Source organism: Oncorhynchus mykiss, chromosome 22, assembly GCF_057628025.1.
Source record: "Oncorhynchus mykiss isolate SJ-2025 chromosome 22, ASM5762802v1, whole genome shotgun sequence".
Taxonomy (NCBI): Eukaryota; Metazoa; Chordata; class Actinopteri; order Salmoniformes; family Salmonidae; genus Oncorhynchus; species Oncorhynchus mykiss.
This window is the reverse complement of record NC_143043.1, coordinates 47549451-47577439: the sequence shown is the minus strand read 5'-3', so window position 1 is coordinate 47577439 and position 27989 is coordinate 47549451. Positions and strand designations below refer to the sequence as shown.

Genomic DNA, 27989 nt, shown 5'->3' with positions numbered 1-27989 from the left:
TTACCACATGGGTTGGAATCATGGCAGAATAGGATGATATTAGCTGAACGTGTTTGTGTTCTGTAAGAGCTGGGGGTCACTTTAATGTAGTCACAGCCTATATGGTCTGAATGTAAGGGCTGGTGGTCTGATCACTCACTGTAGGCACAGCCTATATGGTCTGAATGTAAGGGATGGTGGTCTGATCACTCACTGTAGGCACAGCCGTAGACCTCCACTCTGAGTCCCACCCAGCCACTGGGGTTCCAGTCCAGGGGGACGAAGCGCAGGAAGCGGCTTCTGATAGAGTGAGACAACTTGTGGTGGACGACACCGTCAGCGTTCACGTTCCCCGCAAACCTCTGCAGACAAACAGAGGAGGAAAACAAGAGGGAGAGCAGGGGGAGAGAAGAGGGAGAGAACAGGTTTAATAAGATGTAACAAGTTTCTCAGCGTTCATGCAGTGTCACTACATTTACCCTGTTGGGTGAGGTTTATGACCACCCCATAAATACCTTTCCCCCTTTTCTCTCCACTAGACATAATGGACTCTTGGAATGCTCTATGTTAACGTAGAGAGAGTATGGTAACATTAACAGTTTTGGGAAAGGTACAATATTTCAGTAATCCAACCAGTTGAAAGTGTCCATTGGTACTTAAAGAATATGATGTCAGATCAGTTGGTGTCTGGGACATAATATCTGATGATAGGATGACATAAATTGTATCTTGGAAAGTCTACACATTATATTTATCAGATTCACATGGAATTGTTGTGCCGCAGCTCTATAAACACACCCTGTGGTGCCCCAGGTTATTAACGAGTTAATTGTTGCATGGTTTAATTCAATCACGTAATCAATCAAACGTTAGGTAATCAATTTGATAAAATGCCTGTCACATAATTTAATCAGTCAGAGACACGACAATGGTAAAGGTCAAAATTACAGTACACCTACTGTAATATTAATACGACATCAAAGCAAGTACTGCGTAATAGAATACACAATACAATAAACGCTACCATGATCAGAATGAATGAATGAAATGCATTGAGGAGAGGGGTTTGTATTTCACAGTATTTTACTGTAATTACAAGGGCTTGGTCCAAGCAGATTGGCTGCTGGGTAAAGTGTTTACACATTACAGCACATTAATTCATATTTGGTGTATTATATATTTTGCATATATAATATATATAATTTGCATATTTTATATATTTAGCTTACAGAGAGCTCAGTGGTACAAGTACAATTCTGTATTTAATATTACAGAACACCTGCTGTAATATGAATACGGTATCAAAGCAAGTACTGTATAATGACACACAGTACAATATTGTAAAATGTACTGTGTTATGCTGTAAAAAATTAATTGCTGCCATAATCAGAATGAATGAATAAATGAATACATGAAATTCATTGGCGGGAAGCGGTTTGTATTTCACAGTATTTTACTGTAATTACAAGGGCTTGGTCCAAGCAGATTGGCTGCTGGGTAAAGTGTTTACACATTACAGCATATTAATTCATATTTGGTGTATTATATATTTTGCACGTCTAGCGGCCTTAACAAAGGCTTCCAAACTGGCAGTGACAATAGGGCAAAACAGACCAAAAGGAAATGGCAAAATGTTGAACCATTTCAGGTTTAAGACTTGCTGCCACTCCAAACCATCCACTATACATTTTAAATTAGTGGGGCACTATAACCACATAGGAGTTCAATTGGTACAGCCTTCTCACTCATGGGTGCAACAAATATAGCCTCTTAAAAGGCACGCCTCCAAATATGTTAATGACTCAGAAACAACGATATCATGAGCCCACTAGTGATCAAAAGTGTTTTGGAGCTCCAAAGATACGGTACGATAATGTATTCTGTAAAATGGAATTAAGGTAGCATTCGATAATTTCCAGGATGTGTCAGAGTATTTTACTGTTGATAATGACCCAAATGACCTTATAATTACATTTTTCAGTTCATGTCCACAGAAAGTGTACCTTTAAAAATGTATGTTTAATTAAACCTGCTCATCATGTAAATGACGTCATCGACTCCACTGTGTGTGCCCTAACTGAACATTCAGGAATTCACAAAGCAAACATTGAAAGCAATAACAAATGGTCAAAAGTAACCAAACAACGAATAAGAAAGGTCCTTCATTGTTCTTTATCCATTCCATTCTGAACAACAGGTGTTGTGTTACATGGTCACTCCATAGAGACTAAGGACACTAGTGATGGGGGAAGAATCAATACAGTTACATAACGCAGTATATTTTCTGATGATATTATATCGATATTTGACTCCAAGTAATCTAATTTATTTTGCTACTGTAGGTAGCGTTGCTTAGCGCTAGTCAGCTGCACCTGCGCCAAAACTCAAGTATTTTTCACCCTATAGTTTGTTCTCTATCCTTTTTTTTTTTTTTTTACCTCTTTTGGTATTAGTTTCATTAATCCTTTATTGATATAGTCCCACAATGTTTTGCATGTCAGCTATCAAGTTTTTAAGATATCTAACTTTCAAAATACAGAAATACAGCCAGTATGATGCATTTTGAATCATATGACGCTGCGTTTTGTTGTTTTGGGATGGAATTTTACTTTAAATAGTGAGCCAACATATTTTCAGCACATTTATTTCCTTGATTGACCAAAACTCATTTTCTCACACTCTCTCTTCTCTCTCTGCAGAAGACACATAGTGAGCAATATGTTTGGAACATCAAATCGCAATAAAATAAGTATCGTGATAATATTGTATGGCGAGGTCCCTGGCAATTTGAAGTCCTTAAGGACACCTGTCCTGCACATTGTGATGCACTGTGGCTTCTGTTGTACACTGTTGTTTACTTCATTAAAACACTTTGACAAAACAACATGAATAACATGGCCAAAGCTATTTAAATGTTTCATTTGCATGAAGTCATTAGCATTCTATTTGAATTAGAATGCCCTGGAAACATATACTGTACCCTGCATGGTGCAATTTAACAATTGTTTTCCCATTTCTGTTTTCCACAGCAGGTGTCAGCTTTCATAGTATTGGATTTTCTTCCCCCTTTTATTAGGATTTATATAGCAGGGTTTATTTATGAATGTATCTTTTTGAAGGCTTTTCCCTGACTAATATAAAACTGCAAAACAATAATTTTTTTGCTATCTAATTTATTGATATTAAAAATCCCCCTCATGGCCAATAGCGTTCAATTATCTTCTCATCAACAGTATATACGCTAATGCCTCACTAGAAGGAAAATGATATAAAATGCAGGTAATAATCAAATGAAAACAATTTATCAGTGTTATCTGCTGTTGTCATTACATTCTTACATCAATAGGATGGGTGTGCCACACTGATCTGTAATTTTCTCCCTCTAACATTTCTCTCTCTTTTCAAAATGACTTATTTTGATTCAACCCAACTGTCAAGCCCAAATATACGTGTTGAACTGGGTAAGACCTAGAGTCAGCATCTGAAGACTGCAAGAATCATGGTTCAACTCTATTCAGTGAGAGAAAGTGAGTAGACATGGAAGAAGTACTGTTTTTTCTTCTATATAACATATTAACAGTTCAAACACATGGAGACCTTTGGAGGTCATATAAATCACCATGATAAATGACATCTCTTTCTCTCAAATGAGTCATATACAGCAAACCTAAGACCAATTTTTTTGTGTGTTTGGGCCTAAATTGATGAGTGCATGGTGTAACCTTGGAAACACATGTATAACAAGTGATTCAGCAGGGACAGTGACCTCAAGCTTTGCAGCTTGCTTTTAAAAAGCCCCAGCAGTCATCTTGCATCATGTCAGGAAGATTGTTCTCCCATATGAGTGATCTATTTTAAAGCACAATGGAAACCAAACCCTGTCTCAGAACAGCCATTGTTATTCCAGATCGGAAAAAATGGCGACAGCGCATCCATCCAATTACTGTGCAGATGTGAACCAGAGTATCTGGAACCCTGAAGGGAGCCGAAGACCTCCCATTGGACGACAGAGCTTCATGTTAGGCACTCTCTACATAAACAGCTCAACCCCACAGTGACTTCATTCATTCTATTTCTGTATCCATCCTGAACCGACGGTCTCCCTCCCTGTTCATTAGGACTCTTTACTCTTCCTCTCTCATGACGAGGTCCCTAATGTCAAATACATCAGCTGAACACACACAAGCCCCTGGGTACACCGATTCACGCCCCTGCTGTATGCTATGCTGCTACTGCTAAGATATATTCTCAGTATATGAGAATTCAAGATAACAAAATTATTAGACTATACACTGAGTATACAAAACATGAAGAACACCTGTTGTCCTGTAGTCCAATGGGAGGTCTTCTCCTCCCTTCAGGGTTCCAGATACTCTGGTTCACATGACATAGACTGAACAGGTGAATCGAGGTGAAAGCTATGATCCCTTGTTGATGTCACTTGTTAAATCCACTTCAATCAGTGTAGATGAAGTGGGAGATATGTTAAAGAAGGATGTTTAAGCCTTGAGAGAATTGAGATGGATTGTGTATGTGTGCCATCCAGAGGGTGAATGGGCAAGATTAAATATTTAAGTGCCTTTGTTGAACGGGGTATGGTTGTAGGTGCCAGGCGTACCAGTTTGAGTGTATCAAGAACTACACTTCTGGGTTTTTCACACTTAACAGTTTCCTGTGTGTATCAAGAATTGTCCACCACCCAAAGGAATTCCAGACAACTTGACACAACTGTGGGAAGTATTGGAGTCAACATGGGCCATCATCCATGTAACACACTTTAGACACCCTTGCAAAAAGATGACTTAGCTACGTGTCAAGCACAAAGAGCACCTGAGAGCCATGGTTGCTGGGCTTACGGGGGAGGCTAAGACAGCTAAGCTCTCCAAGGGGGCCTACGCCAAGCACTTTGTTATCTCACTGCAGTGGATGCTACTCTACACATCCACATTGGTAAACATTACAGACAATCTATTATTTACTCTGTTCAATGAGGAAGAAAACACAGAATAGCATCTGGGATGGAAAACTTTGACAAAATATGATTTCCATCATTCATCACAATACAATACATTGTCCATCATGAAGATATGAATATGACAAAGGCAGACTTGTATATACTGTATATTCTCTGATATGGGAGAAATACGAGCTAATAATCACAGACGCTGTGATCTTATGAGATCTTTGTTTACTTTGTTTACATACTGTAAATAAATATTTTCTGTTTGATTTACTTGAAAGGATGCTGGTATGTCTCCCATATTGATGTGTACAGAATTAAGCTCTGGCTCTTCTCAGAACTGCCTTTGACACAATATTGATACAACAATGGAGACAATAAATTAAACACATTGATGCAGTAACCAAATATATGCACTACTACTATAACACAAGAAAAGCATCTTTCTTAGATTTACAAGAAGAACCTGATGAAGCCCATGTCTGGAACAAGAGTAACGGATGAAGCCCATGTCTGGAACAAGAGTAACGGATGACGCCCATGTCTGGAGCAAGAGGAGCAGATGAAGTCCATGTCTGGAACAAGAGGAACGGATGAAGTCCATGTCTGGAACAAGAGGAGAGGTTAAAGCCCATGTCTGGAACAAGAGAAACGGATGAAGCCCATGTCTGGAACAAGAGGAGAGGTTGAAGTCCATGTCTGGAACAAGAGGAACGGATGAAACTCATGTCTGGAACAAGAGGAACGGATGAAGCCCATGTCTGGAACAAGAGGAGAGGTTGAAGCCCATGTCTGGAACAAGAGAAACGGATGAAGCCCATGTCTGGAACAAGAGGAGAGGTTGAAGCCCATGTCTGGAACAAGAGGAACGGATGAAGCCCATGTCTGGAACAAGAGGAGAGGTTGAAGCCCATGTCTGGAACAAGAGAAACGGATTAAGCCCATGTCTGGAACAAGAGGAGAGGTTGAAGCCTATGTCTGGAACAAGAGGAATGGATGAAGCCCATGTCTGTTAAAAAGAGGGATAGATGAAGCCCATGGCTGGAACAAGACATGGAATACCCTATGAAGATATAACATTTCCTGTTGTCATAATATGAAAACTAGTAAGGTTACAAATATATATTATTCGGGGGAGTTACTTGCTCAGGCAGTAGGAAGCTCTCTCATCCATTTATATGCAGATGATACAGTCTTGTACTCAACTGGGCCCACCCCAGTTGTGTGTTACACGCTCTACAACAAGCTTTCTCTGCCCTTAACCTTGTTCTGAACACCTCCAAAACAAAGCTCGTATGGTTGGGTAAGAAGAATGCCCCTCTCCCCACAGTTGTGATTACTACCTCTGAGGGTTTTGTAGCTTGAGGTAGTCACGTCGTACAAGCACTTGGGAGAATGGCTAGACTGTACACTGTCCTTCTCTCAGCACATATCAAAGCTGCAGGCTAAAGTTAAATCTAGACTTGGTTTCCTCTATCGTAATCGCTCCTCTTTCACCCCAGGTGCCAAACTAACCCTGACTCAGATGACCATCCTACCCCTGCTAAATTATGGAGATGTAATATATAGATCAGCAGGTAAGGGTGCTTTCGAGCGGCTAGAGGTTCTTTTCCATTCAGCCATCAGATTTGCCACCAATGCTCCTTATAGGACACATCACTGCGCTCTATACTCCTTTGTCAACAGGTCATCTCTGTATACCCGTCGCAAGACCCACTGGTTGTTGTTATTTACAAAACCCTCTTAGGCCTCACTCCCCGCTATCTGAGATATCTACAGCAGCCCCCATCCTCCACATACAACAGCTGTTCTGCCAGTCACATTCTGTTTAAGGTCCCCAAAGAATACACCCTGGATCCCTTGTCTTTACAGTTCACTGCAGCTAGCGACTGGAACGATCTGAAACAAACACTCAAAATGGACAGTTTTATCTAAATCTCTTCATTCAAAGACTCAATCATGGACACACTTACTGACAGTTGTGGCTGCTTGCGTCATGTATTGTTGTCTCTACCTTCTTGCCATTTATGCTGTTGTCTGTGAATTACATGGGCTTGCTCCTCCCTATCTTTCTAATTTGGTCCTGCCGTACATACCTACATGTACGCTACGGTCACAAGACGCAGGCCTCCTAATTGTCCCTAGAATTTCTAAGCAAACAGCTGGAGGCAGGGCTTTCTCCAATAGAGCTCCATTTTGATGGAATCGTCTGCCTACCCATGTGAGAGACGCAGACTCGGTCTCAACCTTTAAGTCTTTACTGACTCCTCACTTCAGCGGGACATATGATTGAGTGTAGTCTGGCCCAGGAGTGTGAAGGTGAACGGAAAGTCTCTGGAGCAACGAACCACACTTGCTGTCTCTGCCTGGCCGGTTCCCTTCTCTCCACTGGGATTCTCTGCCTCTAACCCTATTACAGGGGCTGAGTCACTGGCTTACTGGTGCTCTTTCATGCCGTCCCTAGGAGGGGTACGTCACTTGAGTGGGTTGAATCACTGATGTGATCTTCCTGTCTGGGTTGGCGCCCCCCCCCCCCCCCCCCCCCCCCCCCCCCCCCCCCCCCCCCCCCCCCCCCCTTGGGTTGTGCCGAAGCGGAGATCTTTGTGGACTATCCTCGGCCTTGTCTCAGGATGGTAAGTTGGTGGTTGAAGATGTCCCTCTAGTGGTGTGGGGCTATGCTTTGGCAAAGTGGGTGGGGTTATATACTTCCTGTTTGGCCCTGTCCGGGAGTATCATCAGATGGGGCCACAGTGTCTCCTGACCCCTCCTGTCTCAGCCTCCAGTATTCATGCTGCAGTAGTTTACGTGTCGGGGTCTAGGGTCAGTTAGTTATACCTGGAGTAATTATAATTCTCTCTTTCTCTCTTTCTTTCTCTCTCTCTGAGGACCTGAGTCCTAGGACCATGCCTCAGGACTACCTGGCATGATGACTCCTTGCTGTCCCCATTCCACCTGGCCGTGCTGCTGCATCAGTTTCAACCGTTCTGCCTGCGGCTATGGAATCCTGACCTGTTCACCGGACGTGCTACCTACCTGTCCCAGACCTGCTATTTTCAACTCTCTAGAGACAGCAGGAGTGATAGAGGTACTCTTACTGATCAGCTATGAAAAGCCAACTGACATTTACTCCTGAGGTGCTGACTTGCTGCACCCTTGACAACTACTGCGATTATTATTATTTGACCATGCTGGTCATTTATGAACATTTGAACATCTTGGCCATGTTCTGTTATAATCTCCACCCGGCACAGCCAGAAGAGGACTGGCCACCCCTCATAGCCAGGTTCCTCTCTAGGTTTCTTCCTAGGTTTTGGCCTTTCTAGGGAGTTTTTCCTAGCCACCGTGCTTCTACACCTGCAATGCTTGCTGTTTGGGGTTTTAGGCTGGGTTTCTGTTGAACACTTTGAGATATCAGCTGATGTACGAAGAACTATATAAATACATTTGATTTGATTTGATTTGTGTCCAACAACGTTTGTACCCTATTTTGTGGTGCTGCCATGTTGTGTTGCTAACATGTTGATGTTACAGTATGTTGTGTTGCTACCATGCTGGGTTGTTATGTGTTGCTGCCATGCTATGTTGTCATCTTAGGTCTCTCTTTATGTACTGTTGTATTGCCCCTCTTTTATTGATGTGTGTTTTGTCCTATATTTGTATTTAATGTATTTTTATTTTTAATCATCCCTGCAGGAGGCCTCTTGCCTTTTGCCTTTTGCCTTTTGCCTTAGGCTAACCAACGTAGCCAGGTGCACGGTGTTTCCTCCGACACATTGGTGCGGCTGGCTTCCCCGGTTGGAGGCGCGCTGTGTTAAGAAGCAGTGCGGCTTGGTTGGGTTGTGTTTCGGAGGACGCATGGCTTTCGACCTTCGTCTCTCCCGAGCCCGTACGGGAGTTGTAGCGATGAGACAAGATAGTAATTACTAACAATTGTATACCACGAAATTGGGGAGATTGGGGGGTAAAATAATAAAATGTTGACCTTGTCATAATTTGAAAACTAGTAGGTTACAAATACATACTATTCCAGGGAGTTACCGCTACCATAGTAATTTCAAGTCACTAGCTGCAGGCTGAAAGAAACATTCCATCATATACGTTGCATAGAAACCCAAATCCAACCATGTAGATAGATAGGTGTGTGTCATGTATGCTAGAATGGAGGTTTTAAAGCGACAGCTGCATGTGCATTTTATCCAACACATATGGCATAGCATACTTTGCAATACAACATTCTTTAAAAGCAGTTGTACGATGTGCTCTGCAATAAGAGTTGGATTTCTAAACCAGACGGGTTCTCAAAAAACATGCCCAATACCATAGTGGGCATGCATAATGTTGGATGCATTGGACTGTAAGACTATACAAAAATCAGTTGGGAAATTAATGTCTGAGTCTGAAATACAAAATATTCAGTGAATGTGAGTATATTGGCAACTAGGTAGACTTCCCACTCCTTGCCAGAGGGTAGTGCTTGTCAAGCGGGAGCAAAGCGCCCTGTGTCCTGGTGTTGTTGCCGTTCATGCCCTCCCCATTTAGTATTACACTGTATATACAGTGGCTTGCGAAAGTATTCACCCCGCTTGGAATTTTCCTATTTTGTTGCCTTACAACCTGGAATTGAAATTGATTTTTCGGGGGTTTGTATCATTTGATCGACACAACATGCCTACCACTTTGAAGATGCAAAATATTTTTCATTGTGAAACAGACAAGAAATAAGACAAAAAAATTAAAACTTGAGAGTGCATAACTATTCACCCCCCCCCAAAGTCAATACTTTGTAGAGGCACCCTTTGCAGCAATTACAGTTGCAAGTCTCTTGGGGAATGTCACTATAAGCTTAGCACATCTAGCCACTGGGATTTTTGCCCATTCTTCAAAGTAAACCAGCTCCAGCTCCTTCAAGTTGGATGGGTTCCGCTGGTGTACAGCAATCTTTAAGTCATACCACAGATTCTCAATTGGATTGAGGTCTGGGCTTTGACTAGGCCCTTCCAAGACATTTAAATGTTTCCCCTTAAACCACTCGAGTGTTGCTTTAGCAGTACACTTAGGGTCATTGTCCTGCTGGGAGGTGAACGTTCGTCCAAGACTCAAATCTCTGGAAGACTGACATGTTTCCCTCAAGAATTTCCCTGTATTTCCCTGTATTTAGCGCCATCCACCATTCCTTCAATTCTGACCAGTTTACAGTCCCTGCCGATGAAAAACACCCCCGCAGCATGATGCTGCCACCACCATGCTTCACTGTGGGATGGCGTTCTCGGGGTGATGAGAGGTGGTGGGTATGCGCCAGTGTTTTACTTGATGGCCAAAAAGCTCAATTTTAGTCTCATCTGACCAGAGTACCTACTTCCATATGTTTGGGGAGTCTCCCACATGACTTTTGGCAAACACCAAACTTTTTTTGCTTATTTTTTAGTTGAAGCAATTACTTTTTCCTGGCCACTCTTCCGTAAAGCCCAGCTCTGTGGAGTGTATGGCTTAAAATGGTCCAATGGACAGATACGCCATTATCTGCTGTGGAGCTTTGTATTTGTATTTATTATGGATCCCAATCTTCCTGGGGTCCAGCAAAATTAAGGCAGTTAATACAATTTTAAAACATTACAATACATTCACAGGTTTCACAACACACTGTGTGCCCTTAGGCCCCTACTCCACCACTACCACATATCTACAGTTCTAAATCCATATGTATGTATAGTGCGTATGTTATTGTGTGTGTGTGTGTGTGTGTGTGTGTGTGTGTGTGCATGTGTCTGTGCCAATGTTTCTGTTGCTTCACAGTCTCCTCTGTTCCATAAGGTGTTTTTTTTATCTGTTTTTTTAAATCAAATTTTACTGCTTGCGTCAGTTACTTGATGTGGAATAGAATTCCATGTAGTAATGGCTCTATGTAGTACTGCATGCCTACCATAGTCTGTTCTGGACTTGGGGACTGTGAAGAGACCTGTTGTGGCATGTCTTGTGGAGTATGCATGGGTGACCGAGCTGTGTGCCAGTAGTTTAGACAGACAGCTCGGTGCATTCAACATACCTCTCATGAATAAAAGTAGTGATGAAGTTAATCTCTCCTCCACTTTCAGACAGGAGAGATTGACATGCATATTATTAATATTAGCTCTCTGTGTACATCCAAGAGCCAGCCGTGCTGCCCTGTTCTGAGCCAATTGCAATACAGAACTACTCATTATAAAAATTCAGAAAAGATACAACTATTTTACATTGGTTTAAAGATGAACGTCTTGTGAATCCAACCACGGTGTCAGATTTCAAAAATGCTTTACGGCAAAAGCATACCTTACGATTATTTGAGAACATAGCCAAGCAGACAAATCATTAAAAACAGTAACCAGCCAAGTAGAAGAGTTACACAAGTCAGAAATAGAGATCAAATTAATCCCTTACCTTTGATGATCTTCATATGGTGGCACTCAGAAGACATTAATTTATTCAATAAATGTTCCTTTTTTTCGATAAAGTCTCTCTTTATATCCGAAAAACTCAGTTTTGTTCACGCATTTTCTTCGGTAATCCACAGGCTCAAACGAAGTCACAACAGGCAGACAAAAAAATACAAATTGTATCCGTAAAGTTCATAGAAACATGTCAAACAATGTTTATATTCAATTCTCAGGTTGTTTTTAGCATAAATGATCTATAATATTTCAACCGGACAATAACGTTGTCAATATAAAAGGTAAACAAGAAAGGCACTCTCTCTGGTCGCGCGCATGAAAAAGCTCTGTGATACGGCAGGGTCCACTCATTCAGACTGCTCTTACTACCTCATTTTTCAGATTACAAGCCTAAAACAATTTCTAAAGACTGTTGACATCTAGTGGAAGGCATAGGAACTGCAATTTGAGTCCAAAGTCAATGGATACTGTAATGGCATTGAATAGAAAACTACAACAACAAAAAATCCTACTACCTGAATGGATCTTTCTCAGGTTTTTGCCTGCCAAATCAGTTCTGTTATACTCACAGACATTATTTTAACAGTTTTGGAAACTTTAGAGTGATTTCTATCCAAACTTACTAATTATATGCATATCCTATCTTCTGGGCCTGAGTAGAAAGCTGTTTAATTTGGGCATGCTTTTCATCTAAAATGCCAAATGCTGCCCCCTACCCTAGAGAAGTTAAGAAAGCAGAACATCACTTTATTATAGACAGACTTCTCCCCATCTCAACTACTACTGCATCAATATGTTTTGACCATGACAGTTTACAATCTAGTGTTACTCCAAGCAGTTTAGTCATCTCAAATTTCCACATTATTTATTACAAGATTTAGTTGAGGTACCGGGTTTAGTGAGTGTTTTGTTACAAATACAATGCTTTTAGCTTTAGAAATATTTAGGGCTAACGTATTCCTGCCACCCACTCTCAAACTATTTGTTGAGTGTTGCAGTCATTTCACTCACTGTAGTAGCTGACGTGTATAGTGTTGAGTCATCGGCAAACATAGAAACTCTGATTTACTCAAAGTCAGTGGCATGTCGTTAGTAAAAATTGAAAAAAGCAAGGGGCCTAAACAGCTACCCTGGGAAATTCCTGATTCTAAATGGATTATATTTGATAGGGTTCCATTAAAGAACACCCTCTGTGTTCTGTTAGACAAGTAACTCTTTATCCACATTATAGCAGGTGGTGTAAAGCCATAACACATAAGTTCTTCCAGCAGCAGATTATGATCAATAATGTCAAAAGCTGCACTGAAGTCTAACAAGACAGCCCCCACAATCATTTTATCAACAATTTCTCTCAGCCAATAATCAGTCATTTGTTTAAAACCTGTTGATGCCAGGAGTTCCTCTGGAGGAACACCCTCCCCCCCGTTCAGCTCAAACGGTGGCGCATGGAACGCAAAAATATTCTTAAAAATATTTAACCTCCACACATTAACAAGTCCAATAGCTCAAATGAAAGATAAACACCTTGTTCATCTACCCAGCATGTCAGATTTTTAAAATGTTTTACGGCGAAAACACACCACACATTTATATTAGACCACCACCGAAACAAAGACAAGCGGCAGCCATTTTGTCCCAGAAAATATAAAATTATAAAAGCAGGATTAAAAAATAAATCGCTCACTAACCTTTTGAAAATCTTCATCAGATGACAGTGATAGGACATGTTACACAGTACATTTTTTTTTTTTCAATAATATGCCATATATATCCATAAATGTCCATTTACAGTGTACTCATGTTCAGAAATTACTCAAAAATGCCCGCAGGAAACCTAGGTAGCTCGGCAAGATAACGTAAATAGACATCATAAACTTTGGCTAAATATACATGTTCTACATATAGTTAGAAAGATACACTGCTTCTTTATGCAACCGCTGTGTTAGATTTATTTTTAACGTTACAGAAATCGCACACTATTTCATATGCTGAGGCAGCGCTCAGTTCCAAGCTACATTTCCACGTAATGTTGGAGTCAACAGAAACACAGATTTAAGCATAAATATTCCCTTACCTTCGATGGTCTTCGTTCAGAATGTTCTGGAAGGGTTCATACTTACCCAATACATCGTTTGGTTTCAAGTCTTGCGTCTTTGTATTAGCTACTGCTAATAACATCAGCTGAAATGCACCCAAAACGTCCTCCGGTCCGGATAAGTTGCGCATCAAAACTTCAAAATTACACATTATATGTCGACTAAACAGGTCAAACTAAGTGCAGAAGCAAGCTTTATGATGTTTTAGACGTGCAAAACAAACTTCAATTCAATCGGCCATCGTCTGCCCTTCTCCTGAGTGCTGGAACAAAGGAATGGCTGTGACCAATTCGCGCCCTAACGCACAGGTTTTTTTATCGCGACACTTACTCCAATCACTCCTATAGGGCCAATTCTCGCGCGATTTGAACGATTGAACGCTCCAAAGAAAGAGGACATCTAGTGGAAGAGATGGAAAGTGTCCCCAGATCCATAAGTGGTCGGGAAGGGTGGGGGCATGACGTCAAAGTTGCTCCAACTTTCATGGCCACAAAAACTAGTTTGGAAGAATGCATGCCCTGTGAGTTCTGCTATACTTACAGACATAATTCCAACGGTTTTAGAAGCTTTAGAGTGTTTTCTATCCAATAATAATTATTATATGCATATATTAGAAATTTTTTATATATTTTTTTCAGTTTACTAGGGGTACCCAATTTCTCCAAAGGGGGCGTAAATCTGCCATGCCCTCAAAAGGGTAAGTGCTGTGCTTGTTGAGTGTCCTTCCCTATAAGCTTGCTGAAATTCTGTTGTCAAAATGTTTACTTTAAAATAGCATTGTATCTGGTCAAACACAATTTTTTCCAGAAGTTTACTAAGGGTTGATACGTCGGCTATTTGAGCCAGTAAAGGGGGCTTTACTATTCTTGGGTAGTGGAATGACTTTATTTTTCCTCCAGGCCTGAAGGCACACGCTCTCTTAAATTGAAGATGTGGCAAATAGGAGTGGCAATATCGTCTGCTTTTATCCTCAGTAATTTTCCATCTAGATTGTCAGACCCTGGCGGCTTGTCATTTTGATTAGACAACAATTATTTTTTTCACCTCTTCCACACTGACTTTACGGAATTCAAAAGTACAATGCATGTCTTTCATAATTTGATCCGATATATTTGGATGTGTAGTGTCAGCATTTGATGCTGGCATGTCATCCCTAAGTTTGCTTATCTGAAAAAGTTATTAAAGTAGTTTGCAATATCAGTGGGCTTTGTGATGACTGAGCCATCTGATTCACTTCAATGGAGGAGTTTTTTTCCCCAGAATCTCATTTAAGGTCCCCCAAAGCTTTTTACTATCATTCTTAATGTAATTTATCTTTGTTTCATAGTGTAGTTACTTTTTATTTTTATTTAGTTTAGTCACATGATATCTTAATTTGCAGCACATTTGCCAAACAGAAAAAAACTAACTGCCAGACTTAATTGCCATACTGTTTGCCTAATCCCTCTCAACCATACAATTTTTAAATTCCTCATCAATCCAAGGGGATTTAACAGTTTGTACAGTCATTTTCTTAATGGTTGAGTGTATATTAGTTACTGGAATAAGTAGTTTCATAAATGTGTCAAGTGCAATGTCTGGTTTCTCATCATTACACACCACAGAACAGCAAATGTTCTTTACATCATCAACATATGAATCACGACAACACTTCTTGTACCTCTTGTACACTATATTAGGCCCATACTTTGGAACTTTGGTTTTCCTAGATATGGATACTATATCGTGATCACTACATCCTATGGATTTGGATACTGCATTAGTATTCCCCACATATTATCCAGATACTGACTGTTAGCACTTGGTGGTCTATAGCAGCTTCCCACAGGAACGGGCTTTAGGTGAGGCAGATGAACCTGTAGCCATATTATTTCAACAGTATTTAACATTAGATCATCTCTGCAACGGTATTCGTCATCGGAAGAAGAGGAATTTGGACCAAAGTGCAGCGTGGTAAGTCTTCATGCTTGTTTTATTAAAACAGAACACTATAACAAAAATGAACTAGAGAATAACCGAAACAGTCCTGTAAAGTGAAAACACTAAACAGAAATTAACTACCCACAAAAACCATGAGGGAAAAGATAACTAAGTATGGTTCCCAATCAGAGACAAAGATAGACAGCAGTCCCTGATTGAGAAACATACCCGGCCAAAACAAAGAAATACAAAAACATAGAAAAAGGAACATAGAATGCCCACCCGAATCACACCCTGACCAAACCAAAATAGAGACATAAAAAGCTCTAAGGTCAGGGAGTGACAATCTCTAAGCTTTACAGGAATGTGGTTCTGAATATAGGCCGCAACACCGCCACCGTTTTTTTTTTTTTTTTTTGGCATTTCATTTTTGTGAACCAGGAAGTGGGTATGTTTCTGTGGTCTTATTGCCAGGACCGGCCAGGGGAGTGGGCGAGATACATCCCCTGGGCCGAAATGGCCCAGAACTCACTACGCGACTCCTCTACTAACGCAGAAAAGGAGTGCTGACCCCCACCGCAGTGAGGCCCCCGTGTTTGTACCGGGGGAAAGGGTCTGGCTCCCGACCCGAAACCTGCCCCTCCGCTTTCCCTGCCGGAAGCTGGGGCTGCAGTGTGTAGGGCCCTTCAAAGTCCTGAGGAGAATAAACGAGGTGTTTTATCGATTACAACTCCCTTCCTATTATCGTATTAACCCCTCGTTTCATGTGTCTCTCCTCAGGCCGGTGGTAGCTGGTCCCCTGCAGGACAGTAAGGTGCCGGAGGTCCCTCCTCCCCCTCTGGACATCGAGGGGTCCTCGGCGTACACGATACGGGCCATTCTGGACTCGAGATGCCGGGTGAGGGGCCTACAGTACCTCGTGGACTGAGAGGGGAGGTGTTGGGTACCGGTGGGGGACATTTTGGATCTGTCAATGTTGAGGGATTTCCATCGCCTCCATCCGGATTGCCCTTCGCCTCGTCCTCCGGGTCGACCTCGAGGCCGGTGCCGGCGCGCTGCTGGAGCCGTGCATCAGGGGGGAGGGGGGGGGGGGGGGTACTGTCACGACTCCGACTGAAGGTGGCTCCCCTTCGGGTGGCGCTTGGCGGTCGTTGTTGCCGGCCTACTAGCTGCCACTGATTATTTCCTCCCCCTCCTTATGTGTTTATTGTTTACACCTGTTTTGAGTTTGTTGTAATTAGTTGGGCTTTATTAGTCAGCCGGCCCGCCCGTTTCTTTGTGCGGGATTAATTATTGTCATCTTTGTGTTTGGTGCAGACGAACGTGTTTGTTTATGTTCGTGGAGTTCGCTGGACAGTTTTCGTCCCCCGTGTCTGGGGCATTTGTTTTGAGCACCCAGTGTTTCGTGGGGTGGCCGTTGTTCACCGTGTGTGCATTAAAAGAGCACTATATTGAACTATCTGTTTCCTGCGCCTGACTTCCCACTCACGACACCCAGAATGTTACAATTGTTGTCATTTTATATCAGGTGATGATCAGCAGAAATAAGGGAGTACTAACTAACTCTCATAGTTGTAGATGTGAGTTTCTCTTTTAGAGTTTCTCTTTTAAACAATCGCCTGGCTTTGTACACAGCTAATAGCATTCGCCAGAGCAAGCGAGCTACAATCAAAAAGCCTGTGTGTGTTCTGTTATTCATCTGGGTGATGTGATCAATCCATTTATTACAGGGGGACAAAGATCATACATCATTTTTGGAGAAATATCCTCTGGTCTGATGAAACAAAAATATAACTGCTTGGCCATAATGACCATCGTTATGTTTGGAGGAAAAAGGGGGAGGCTTGCAAGCCGAGGAACACCATCCCATCCGTGAAGCATGGGGGTGGCAGCATCATGTTGTGGGGGTGCTTTGCTGCAGGATGGACTGGTGCACTTCACAAAATAGATGGCATCATGAGGCAAGAAAATTATGTGGATATATTGAAGCAACATCTCAGGACATCTGTCAGGAAATTAAAGCTTGGTCGCAAATGGGTCATCCAAATGGACAATGACCCCAAGCATACTTTCAAAGTTGTGGCAAAATGGCTTTAGGACAACAAAGTCAAGGTATTCGCGTAGCTATCACAAAGCCCTTACCTCAATCCTATCATAAATTTGTGGGCAGAACTGAAGAAGTGTGTGCGAGCAAGGAGGTCTACAAACCAGACTCAGTTACACCAGTTCTGTCAGGAGTGTGTTTGACCCAAGTTAATGGGAATGCTACCAAATACTAATTGAGCGTATGTAAACTTCTGACCCACTGGGAATGTGATGAAATAAATAATTCCCTCTACTATTATTCTGATTTTTCAGATTCTTAAAATAAAGTGGTGATCCTAACTGACCTAAGACAGGGAGTTTTTGACTGAGTTTAAAAAAAAAAACTGAGTTTAAATGTATTTGGCTAAGGTGTATGTAAACTTCCTACTTCAACTGTAGGTTTTGTATGTCATAGTGGAGACGCAAGACTTGCAACCTTGGCTATACCCAGTAGATACTATTATGGGCCTATAACCTTCACATACTAATGGAGTCAGATAGTGAATCATATTGGGGTCATAGACATTCCACATTGACCATTAGACCATGCTCTTAAGCTAACCAATTTCCACATGGTAATAGACTACATATTGAATGGCCTGTGGGCTGCTCAAGCCTGCATGTAATGGAAGACTAGAGTAGCTGGAAATAAGGGATGAACAGAAGTAGAGGGAGCTTGTGTTCTGATGTATATGGTCATGTGTTCAATCAGGGGTAATGAGAGCCTGCGAGCAGCACTCGGCACTAATAGGTTTGTTAGTCTGTTTATCGTCGCACTTTAAACCAAGTATAACTTATGAATGCTTAATGAAACCTTTCATAAGGCCTCAATGAATGCTTAACAAATCTCCTATTACATAATATGTTACCTGTTAATCAAGGTTCAAAACAAATGTGTGACCTAAACTGTGAGATAAAAGATGGCTTTTAAGAAGCGTAGGTTTTAACTAAGCACAACCTTTTTACGTCTTTATTTCCTCCACATGTGTATGCAACAACGGCAATGGTGCAGCTGTTCTGGCCTCTCAGCGTCTTTGATCCTGGATACCTGGTGACAATTACCAGCAGCATGTCAATGAATACCATTCTCAAAAAAAAATGTGCCCTGTCTGATTCACAGGAGAGAATAAAAGTTTCTGAAAAGTGCCGTGTGCCCGAGATCAAAAGAATCAGTGACACCTTTCATGGAGAATAAAGAGCGGGTTGAACCTCGGAAACCTTTACAGCACCATGGTTTGAATGAGAGTGACATTCACCTCATCTTTATTAAGGGCAAAGTCTCTCAGAGAACGGAAGAACAAACCTCATGAGATTTACTGGTGGAATAAAGGTTCAATGAAAAATAAATGTTAAATGTTACGGTTATCAGCACTTTTAGAACTTTATAGTACATAATATAATTGATGTCGCATTAACCCTTTCAAACATGCCCAGTAGGCAGAATTAGCCTGTGACCTATGCTACAAGGTTAGCATTTAGAAACAAAGTGAATCATTTCTAATCTCAATGTCAAATAGATTAACACAGTGCCTCCTTCTCTGTGGCCGACATGAGTAAGACATTTAAGTGTGTTGACCCTCGCAAGGCTGTCGGCCCAGACGGCATCCCTAACTGAGTCCTCAGAGCATGTGCAGACCAGTTGCCTGGAGTGTTTAACAACATATTCTATCGCTCCCTATCCCAGACCACTGTCCTAACATGCTTCAAGATGTCCACCATTGTTCCTTTACCCAAAAAGGTAACTGAACTAAATGACTATTGCCACGGAGCACTCACTTCTGTCATCATGAATTGCTTTGAGAAACTAGTCAAGAATCATATCACCTCTGCCTTACCTGACACCATACACACACTTACATTTGCTTACCTCCCCAATAGATCCACAGACGATGCAATCGCCATCGCACTGCACACTGCCCTTTCCCATCTGGACAAGAGGAACACCTATGTAAGAATGCTGTTCATTGACTATAGCTCAGCATTCAACACCATAGTACCTCCAAGCTCATCATCAAGCTCGAGGCCCTGGGTCTAATCCCCACCTTGTGTAACTGGGTCCTGGACTTCCTGACGGGCTACCCCCAGGTGGTGAAAGTAGGAAACAACACCTCCACTGATCCTCAACACTGAGGTCCCACAAGGATGCGTGCTCAGCCCCCTCCTGTACTCACTGTTCACCCATGACTGTGTGTTCACGCATGCCTCCAACTCAATAATCAAGTTTGCAGATGTTGTTACAGTTGTAGGCCTGATTACCAACAATGATGAGACAGCCTAGAGGGAGGAGGTAAGGGCCCTGGGAGTGTGGCGTCAGGAAAAATACCACTCACCTAATGTCAACAAAACAAAGAACCTGATCGTGGACATCAGGAAACAGCAGAGGGAGCACCACCCTATCCACATCGACGGGACCGCAGTGGAAAAAGTGGAAAGCTTTCTCCACTGCGGTTCCTCAGCATACACATCACTGACAAACTGAAATGGTCCACCCACACAGACAGTGTGGTGAAGAAGATGCAACAGCGCCTCTTCAACCTCAGGAGACTGAAGAAATTTGGCTTGGCACCTAAAACCCTCAAAAACTTTTACAGATGCACAATTGAGAGCATCCTGTCAGGCTGTATCACCGCCTGGTACGGCAAATTTTACAGATTTGATAACCGCCAAACAATTACGATGGAACTTTTATTGCAGAAATGTAGTTTGTTTTGTTAGAACAATTTCATTTTCAGCTGCTTTGTATGTAATGGCTGACCAAAAATACCAATCATTACCCTGATCTATTTGTTTAATAAGAGTTAGAAACATATGATGCGCTCTCCAAGTTAAAGATTTTCAAGGCTATTAACAAGGCTATTATTGTGAAATTATTGTGGCAATTTTCTTGGGCAAAGCAAGTTTAACGTTCTATCCCTGTCTTTGAATGTCAATACTTTTATGAGACACAAAGTACACGCATTCCCTTCTAGCAAAGTACATCTGAGAATAGACTATGGCACTATGCTCTTGAAAACTATCATTGAGATGACAACTTATGATGCTTTAAAGTGTCAAAAATGCATTTATTTGGGGAGAAGATATGCAGCGACAGTAATAATTGTGTACTGATGAACACTCTACTATGATTCCTCATATCTTACCACTATGAGGAATCAAGGATCACCTGCCATTAACCTCTAGCACTTAGCCATCCCGGAACCGGGATCGTGAATACAGCCTCAAGCTCATTACCATAACGCAACGTTAACTATTCATGAAAATCGCAAATGAAATGAAATAAATATGCTAGCTCTCAAGCTTAGCCTTTTGTTAACAACACTGTCATCTCAGATTTTCAAAATATGCTTCTCAACCATAGGAAATCAATCGTTTGTGTAATAGTAGCTAGCTAGAGTAGCATTTAGCGTTAGCGTTAGCATTCAGCAGGCAACATTTTCACAAAAACCAGAAAAGCATTAAAATAAAATAATTTACCTTTGAAGAACTTCAGATGTTTTCAATGAGGAGACTCTGTTAGATAGCAAATGTTCAGTTTTTCCTGAAAGATTATTTGTTTAGGAGAAATCGCTCCGTTTGGTGCGTCACGTTTGGCTACCAAAAAAAAACGAAAATCCAGTCATCAAAACGCCGAACTTTTTCCAAATGAACTCCATAATATCGACTGAAACATGGCAAAGGTTGTTTAGAACCAATCCTCAAGGTGTTTTTCACATATCTCTTCGATGATATATCGTTTGTGGAAGTGTGCTTTCTCTCCTGAATCCCAGGAGAAAATGCTGGCACCTGAAGATTACGCACCAATTTAGACAAAGGACACCGGGCGGACCCCTGGAAAATGTAGTCTCTTATGGCCAGTCTTCCAATGATATGCCTACAAATACGTCACAATGCTGCAGACATCTTGAAGAAACGACAGAAAGGGCAGGCTCGTTCGTGGTGCATTCACAGCCATATAAGGAGACAATGGAAACAGAGCTTCAGAAATTCTGCTCATTTCCTGTTTGAAGTTTCATCTTGGTTTCGCCTGTAGCATGAGTTCTGTGGCACTCACAGATAATATCTTTGCAGTTTTGGAAACGTCAGACTGTTTTCTTTCCAAAGCTGTCAATTATATGCATAGTCGAGCATCTTTTCGTGACAAAATATTGCGCTTAAAACGGGCACATTTTTTTTTATCCAATAATGAAATAGCGCCCCCATAGACTCAACTGGTTTTAAGTGACAAAAGCTAGGAGATAAAAATAGATTATCCACTGGACACAGACGTCAGTTCAACGTCTAGTTTTGATTTACATTTGGTTGAGTTGTGAACTCAAGGTGAAATCAACAAAAAACCTCACCATGTCATTGGATTTAGGTTAAAGTTTGGGTGAATTTTTTTAAACAATACATTAATTACTTTTTGCAAATCGAAATCAGTTTTCCACATTGATTCAACATAATCACAGATGTTTTTTGGTCGAAATGACATGGAAACAATGACATTGATTCAACAATTTTGTGCCCAGTGGGATGGGTGTGGAGTGATATGTGTCCATGTCAGCTCCATAAGAGCCCCAAGCTGGCTTGTCAGCACAGTTATGTCCAATACTCTCAATCTAATGGCTCCTACTCCTCTCACACAAACAACAAAAGTGCAAGGTTTATGTCTGCTTGGTTACAAGTGACAGCACCTAATAGAAAGGTCACTGGAATTGCTGTGGCATCCCCTGCAACACCTCAACGACCAGAAACAGAAGTGTTGTTGACCTATGGTTGGGCCTAGCCATTATGACTACTACGTGAGTATCAGGTAGGCTCAGAATGACTGTACCGGGAAAATAAAAGGAGTAGTCGGGCTAAACTCTTTCACCCATCTGTTTCTGAGAGTGTGAGTAATGAAAAGTTCACACCTCCAGGGTGAGACATGGCATCCATTTTGATGAGGCAATAAAGGGACTTGATAAGTAAATCAATCTTTCCTCCTCCAGAGTGTGACTTTTCAATGACACTGCATCTGTGTGCGGAAAATGGACAGAGAGCCAACTGCACCATATCTGAATCGTGTGTGGACATGAATAACCTTATTATTCCACAACCTGGAATGGTGTGATAGAGGAACATGTGTTTAGGCCTGTCCAGGGGGTTGTAGTTGCCTGAAGAGTTGCAACATGCAGTATTGTTTGTCCAGGGGGTTGTAGTTGCCTGAAGAGTTGTATGTGCATCTGCAAAACCATCCTTTGTTATGATTTTAAACCACAGGAACAAAAACAAGTCTAGAAACCTTGATAACCGTTTGTCTGTCCCTCATGGCAATACTAAACAGAAGTAAAGACTTGAAAGAGTGGATTAAAACTTCCTTTTATCCGGCGGAAGGAAGATGTAGAGCTCAGATGCTGAGTCACACGTTTCTTATCCAGAAGTAGTATTTAGAAGTGCCATCTATTCTTCCATACGTTCAGTCTGATTCAAATCTACTTCAGCAAACCCAAACATTTCTGTCAGCATGTGCCTCTGAGTTGACAGGTAGAAGGCAAACTAGCTAGCTACGTATATCCCCAAGGATGTCTGTCGTTACTGTCAGATATAACGCCTCTTCGGAGCATTGTCATGAGGAGGACAGTTGTCACGAGGAATGCCAGTTATAGAATTGAAGCTCTCGCATATAAATGAACAAGCTTGGCAAAGTTAACAGCCTGATTTTTTTTAAAGGATTAAAATAGAGAACAGAGTCTTGTACGGTAAATAAATCATCAACGAGGAGACTCACCCCCACCCCGTCCTCCTGTCGGTACTGCTTCCAGGCTCGGCCTGTGTCACTGAACAGGAGCAGGTAGCCGCTGACCCAGTCTGAGCCTCCGTAGCGCCCCTGTGTGGCGACGGCCGTCACCTCCATCCTGTCCCTGAGGTCCAGCTGCAGCCAAGGCTGTCTGTCTGTCACCTGGGGAGACCAGCCTCCCGCTCCTCGGGAGACCAGAGAGAGAAAACAGCTCAGAACAGGAAGGTGCAGAAAGTGACCTAGCATGTGACACAGCAGGAGTAGAACACACACACACACACACACACATACACAAGCAGATGCGTAGTCCAGACAGCTAGCGCCAGTGCAAAATATTATTTTCCTTAAAACTCCAGCCGATTCAGAGAATATCGAATGTGTGCGAGAGAGTGGGATTGTATCTGGTGACAGGTCACTGTGGCAGTTATAATGACTACAGAGGTGTGAGTCTGCTTTGTCAGACAGGAATAATAAGGCATCATTCAGCTGGGCATTTGGATTAATTAATTCAGACTCCCTGGCTGTACTCTACTATAGGTTAGAATGATCTAAACCCTGTTTAAAAGCAAATACAATTGAATTTGATTTGATTTAATGTAGCCTTATTGGAGGTGATTTGGACAGTGCACTGTAAAAGGGTTACTGTCAATTCAACAGTAGCTTACAGAGAGCTCAGTGGTACAAGTACAATTCTGTATTTAATATTACAGAACACCTGCTGTAATATGAATACGGTATCAAAGCAAGTACTGTATAATGACACACAGTACAATATTGTAAAATGTACTGTGTTATGCTGTAAAAAGCGGTTTGTATTTCACAGTATTTTACTGTAATTACAAGGGCTTGGTCCAAGCAGATTGGCTGCTGGGTAAAGTGTTTACACATTACAGCATATTAATTCATATTTGGTGTATTATATCACTTGGACGTCTAGAGGCCTTAACAAAGGCTTCCAAACTGGCAGTGACAATAGGGCAAAACAGACCAAAAGGAAATGGCAAAATGTTGAACCATTTCAGGTTTAAGACTTGCTGCCTCTCCAATCTGTCCCCTATACAATTTAAATTGAAATAACCACATTGACTGGACTTCGCTAAACACCCGCAGATCTCTACATTACTCCCATTTTGTTCACAAAGCCCTTCTTCATAAACATCCATCTTATCTAACTTTGCTGTTTAATTTTTTAAATATATTTTTTAATTTTTACCTTTGTTTAACTAGGCAGGTCAGTTAAGAACAAATTCTTATTTACAATGACAGCCTAGGAACAGCGGGTTAACTGCCTTGTTCAGGGGCAGAACGACACATTTTTAGCTTGTCAGCCAAGGGATTTGATCTTGCAAACATTTAGGTACTGACCCAACGCTCTATCCGCTAGGCTACCTGCTGCCCCACTATGTCACGGCCTGGCCATAGAGAGGCTTTTTATTCTCTATTTTGGTTAGGCCAGGGTGTGACTAGGGTGGGCGTTCTATGTTCTTTTTTCTATGTTTTTGTATTTCTTTGTTTTTGGCCGTGTGTGGTTCTCAATCTGGGACAGCTGTCTGTCGTTGTCTCTGATTGAGAACCATACTTAGGCTGCCTGTTTTCCCACTATGGGTTGTGGGTAGTTGTTTTCCATTTCAGTGTTTGTGCCATACGGGACTGATTTGGTTTTAATTTAGTCTCTTGTTCTTTTGTATATAGTGTTCAGTTAATTAAAGGCAATATGAACACGTACCACGCTGTGCTTTGGTCTACTCCTTCTTCCTCAGACGAAGAGGATCGTTACACACTATATAGACATCTGAGTTGTCTAACCCATTCACAGGTTTGAACTCTTGAGGTCCCTAGGGTCTCCACAAAGCTGAAGGTCAATCTGCTTTTGTTTTTGTGCACCGTATTGCTGGAACAGAATTCAAAATACATTTAATCTTGAAGTTCTGGTGCCGTTCCGGCAATTTAAAGTATAGTTTAAGGACTTATTTGTGGAGGAACGTAACTGTTTTTCAGGATGATTTGTGATGTTTTATTTATGCTTCCCATGACTGTGTTTTTGTATTTTAATGTGTGTGTATGTATACAGTAGTGTCTGCATAATGTGTCTACATTGTATTATACAGGGTGAATTTGGAAAAGAGACCTAGGTCTCATGTCTTTCTGTAAAAAAAAATAATAATAATATATATATATATATATATATATATATATATATATAATTAGGCACTTCTGCAAAATCACTTCTAAATTGGAAATCTAGTAACTATAAGACTCTCAAGACTGGTTGGTTCTAGAGGTTTTGCGGGTCTCCTCTGAGTTAGGGAAGACTGCCTTAAGTTACTGTGCCCCTCATTCTTGGAATGACCTACAGGTCACTCTAAAACTTGATTCTTAAGTCTCATAAGGTAAATTTAGCACTGATTTAAAAAATGTGACCATTGAAAACTGCACGTTTTGATTTATTGTATTTGTTTTTACTGCGCTTTTAAATTTAACACTATGAAATTCTAACTAACTTTGTAAGGATCATTGTTGTTCACATTAGATATGTTGTTTTCAGAGAAACATTGGAAATTAAACTGGTTAAATAAAGGTTCCTAAAACGTATTAACAAACTACAATGTGCTGCAGTAAATTGTTTTACTGTTGATAATACCAAAAACGTGTGTGTATATATGCCAGTTTTCCGTTACAGTGTGGTATAAGGCTATGCCTTATATCAGTCTTGGTAGTGCGCTAGACTAATCCTTCCAGCCGGATCTGAACTAATTTGAGTTTTTCTTTCTTGTCTTTCTGGTAGTGAACCATTAATGGCTTCAATACTGTAGGTCTTCCTTGGAAAAACAGAGTAAACATGAAACCAAAACAACTAACAATAGGCTTTGAACCTAGTCTGATATTGGTATTCAGCATTCTGTTACACGCAGTGTCGTTACTCTTAAATATGAACAGTCTTGATAACCCTTAGCTTGCAAACCTCCCAGATAAACTAACAGAGAAACAGACACGCTAGCAGAGAATGAGTAGTCTGTCATTGAGATGCATATATACTGGTATGTTTTTTCCTAAGCTTGAAATTACTTTCTTTTTTAACTCTCCATTTAAGCTATGCATTTCCAGTATATGGGAAGCTTGTCGAAGCGTTAGGTGAGAAGTAGATCTAATGTATTTTGGTGATAGAAACCCCCCCACTATTTTGTTTGTGTGTCTGTCCATTGAATTTCTAATTTAATTTCAAGATTTACTGAGGGAAACACATTGCCCAGTCCATCTCCATCATATATAGCACTGTTATGAATTCAGTGGCTAAGATTCCACAGGGGGTGGAGATATTGTAAAGTATGGTGTGTTTTTTTTTAAAGATGAGTTTAATCCCCACAGCTACTCAGTCGTTGAGCGGAAGAAGACAGGTTAGCTCTGGCAGAAAGGTTCATTACTCAGCTGCTGAAGGCTGGTACACACCACCATGGGAGCAGATGAGTGCAGCATATCAAACCAGAGTCTGAGCAACAGAGGAAGCATCGTTTATGGTTGTTACAGACACACGTAGGGTGGTTGGCCGTGGCTAAAAATAACCCAGGGTACAGTCAGCGTTTGATGGACAGGGTGTGAAAAATAGATGTGCATATCTGCTACCCTGGAAGATCTGTGGTGGTTATATTTTTATAAGCATGTTAAAGGACATACAGTGAAGAGCAGTTTAGAAGGCAGGCAAGAATGTGCACTTCCAGCAACTCTACGTTGTTGCCACATTGACTACGAACCAGACTGAGGAGTATGGATTACATGGGACAATTAGGTTGGCCTTTGAGTTGATCAATACTTTGACACGTTTTAATTTACACGAGTGAGAGCCACTGATGTTTAGTGATCAGACGCAGGTAGCTGACTCTAAATGAAACAGCTGACAATTAATCTAACTGCTCACAACCATAGAATTAAATGACAAGAAATTGTTGTTTACAATCCATTGATCAAATAATTTATAGCTATACACTGAAAAAAGTATGTTTATTAATTAAGCTACATGTGGAAATGAAATGTTAAACAAACATACTCGGCACGTGATGTTCATGGGAAGTAGGCATCATGAGGATCATTATTACTGATATGTCTACTCGGTGTTGAGCATGGTCTTGGTCTTTACTCACCATCTCGTCTGTTGAGCTTGGCGAAGTGTGGAGCGTTACTGATGGAGGACTGCGAGGACCTCTCAAAGGAGGCCTGAAGAAGATTTGATACCAAAGGGCCATCACAGTTATCTAAAAAGACCAAAACCAGAACACTCAGGTCAGTAAGATCATAAAATAGTCTGAAAACTGTAGCAAATATGCTTTCCACATACATTTTATAACATTGAAATTATCCTATTTCCTGTGATCTCCTTGAGCATGTATTATACTGTCTTCAGTGAATGATTGACGACATTCAAGTGAGGTTCACTGGCTCCAGTATCTGCCAAATGACAGTGTATTGTATATGCAGACAAACGTGACAACCAACTCATTAAACTCTGATGGCATTGGACACAAAAGATGGGAAAGACAAATGGTTCTGAGAAGGGTTACACCTAATGCTTCATTTCAAAGTCATGCACAGGCAGATGAAATATGAGTTCTCCTAACTTTGTCTCTTCGTTTACCAAGCTTTACCGTTCTTTGTGGACTGGGAAACTTAACTAATTACATGTCTCATAAATTAGTCAAATATTTTGGCATTTGTGATGGAGCACCACAGTAAAAATTAATTTACCCCTTGTTGTTATAGTCATTGATACAAGA

General features: G+C 41.2%; 1 protein-coding gene across 1 annotated transcript in view; it reads right to left on the bottom strand.

The window, feature by feature from the left end:
* Positions 1 to 27989, bottom strand: part of LOC110501889 (contactin-associated protein-like 5) — a 128754-nt gene that overhangs the window by 54625 nt on the left and 46140 nt on the right. The window contains exons 2-4 of the mRNA XM_021579744.3: positions 27360 to 27470; positions 23215 to 23408; positions 194 to 341 (exon numbers count right to left, since the gene is read on the bottom strand). Coding sequence (XP_021435419.1) covers positions 194 to 341; positions 23215 to 23408; positions 27360 to 27470 — 453 coding nt within the window. The remainder of the gene's footprint in view (positions 1 to 193; positions 342 to 23214; positions 23409 to 27359; positions 27471 to 27989) is intronic.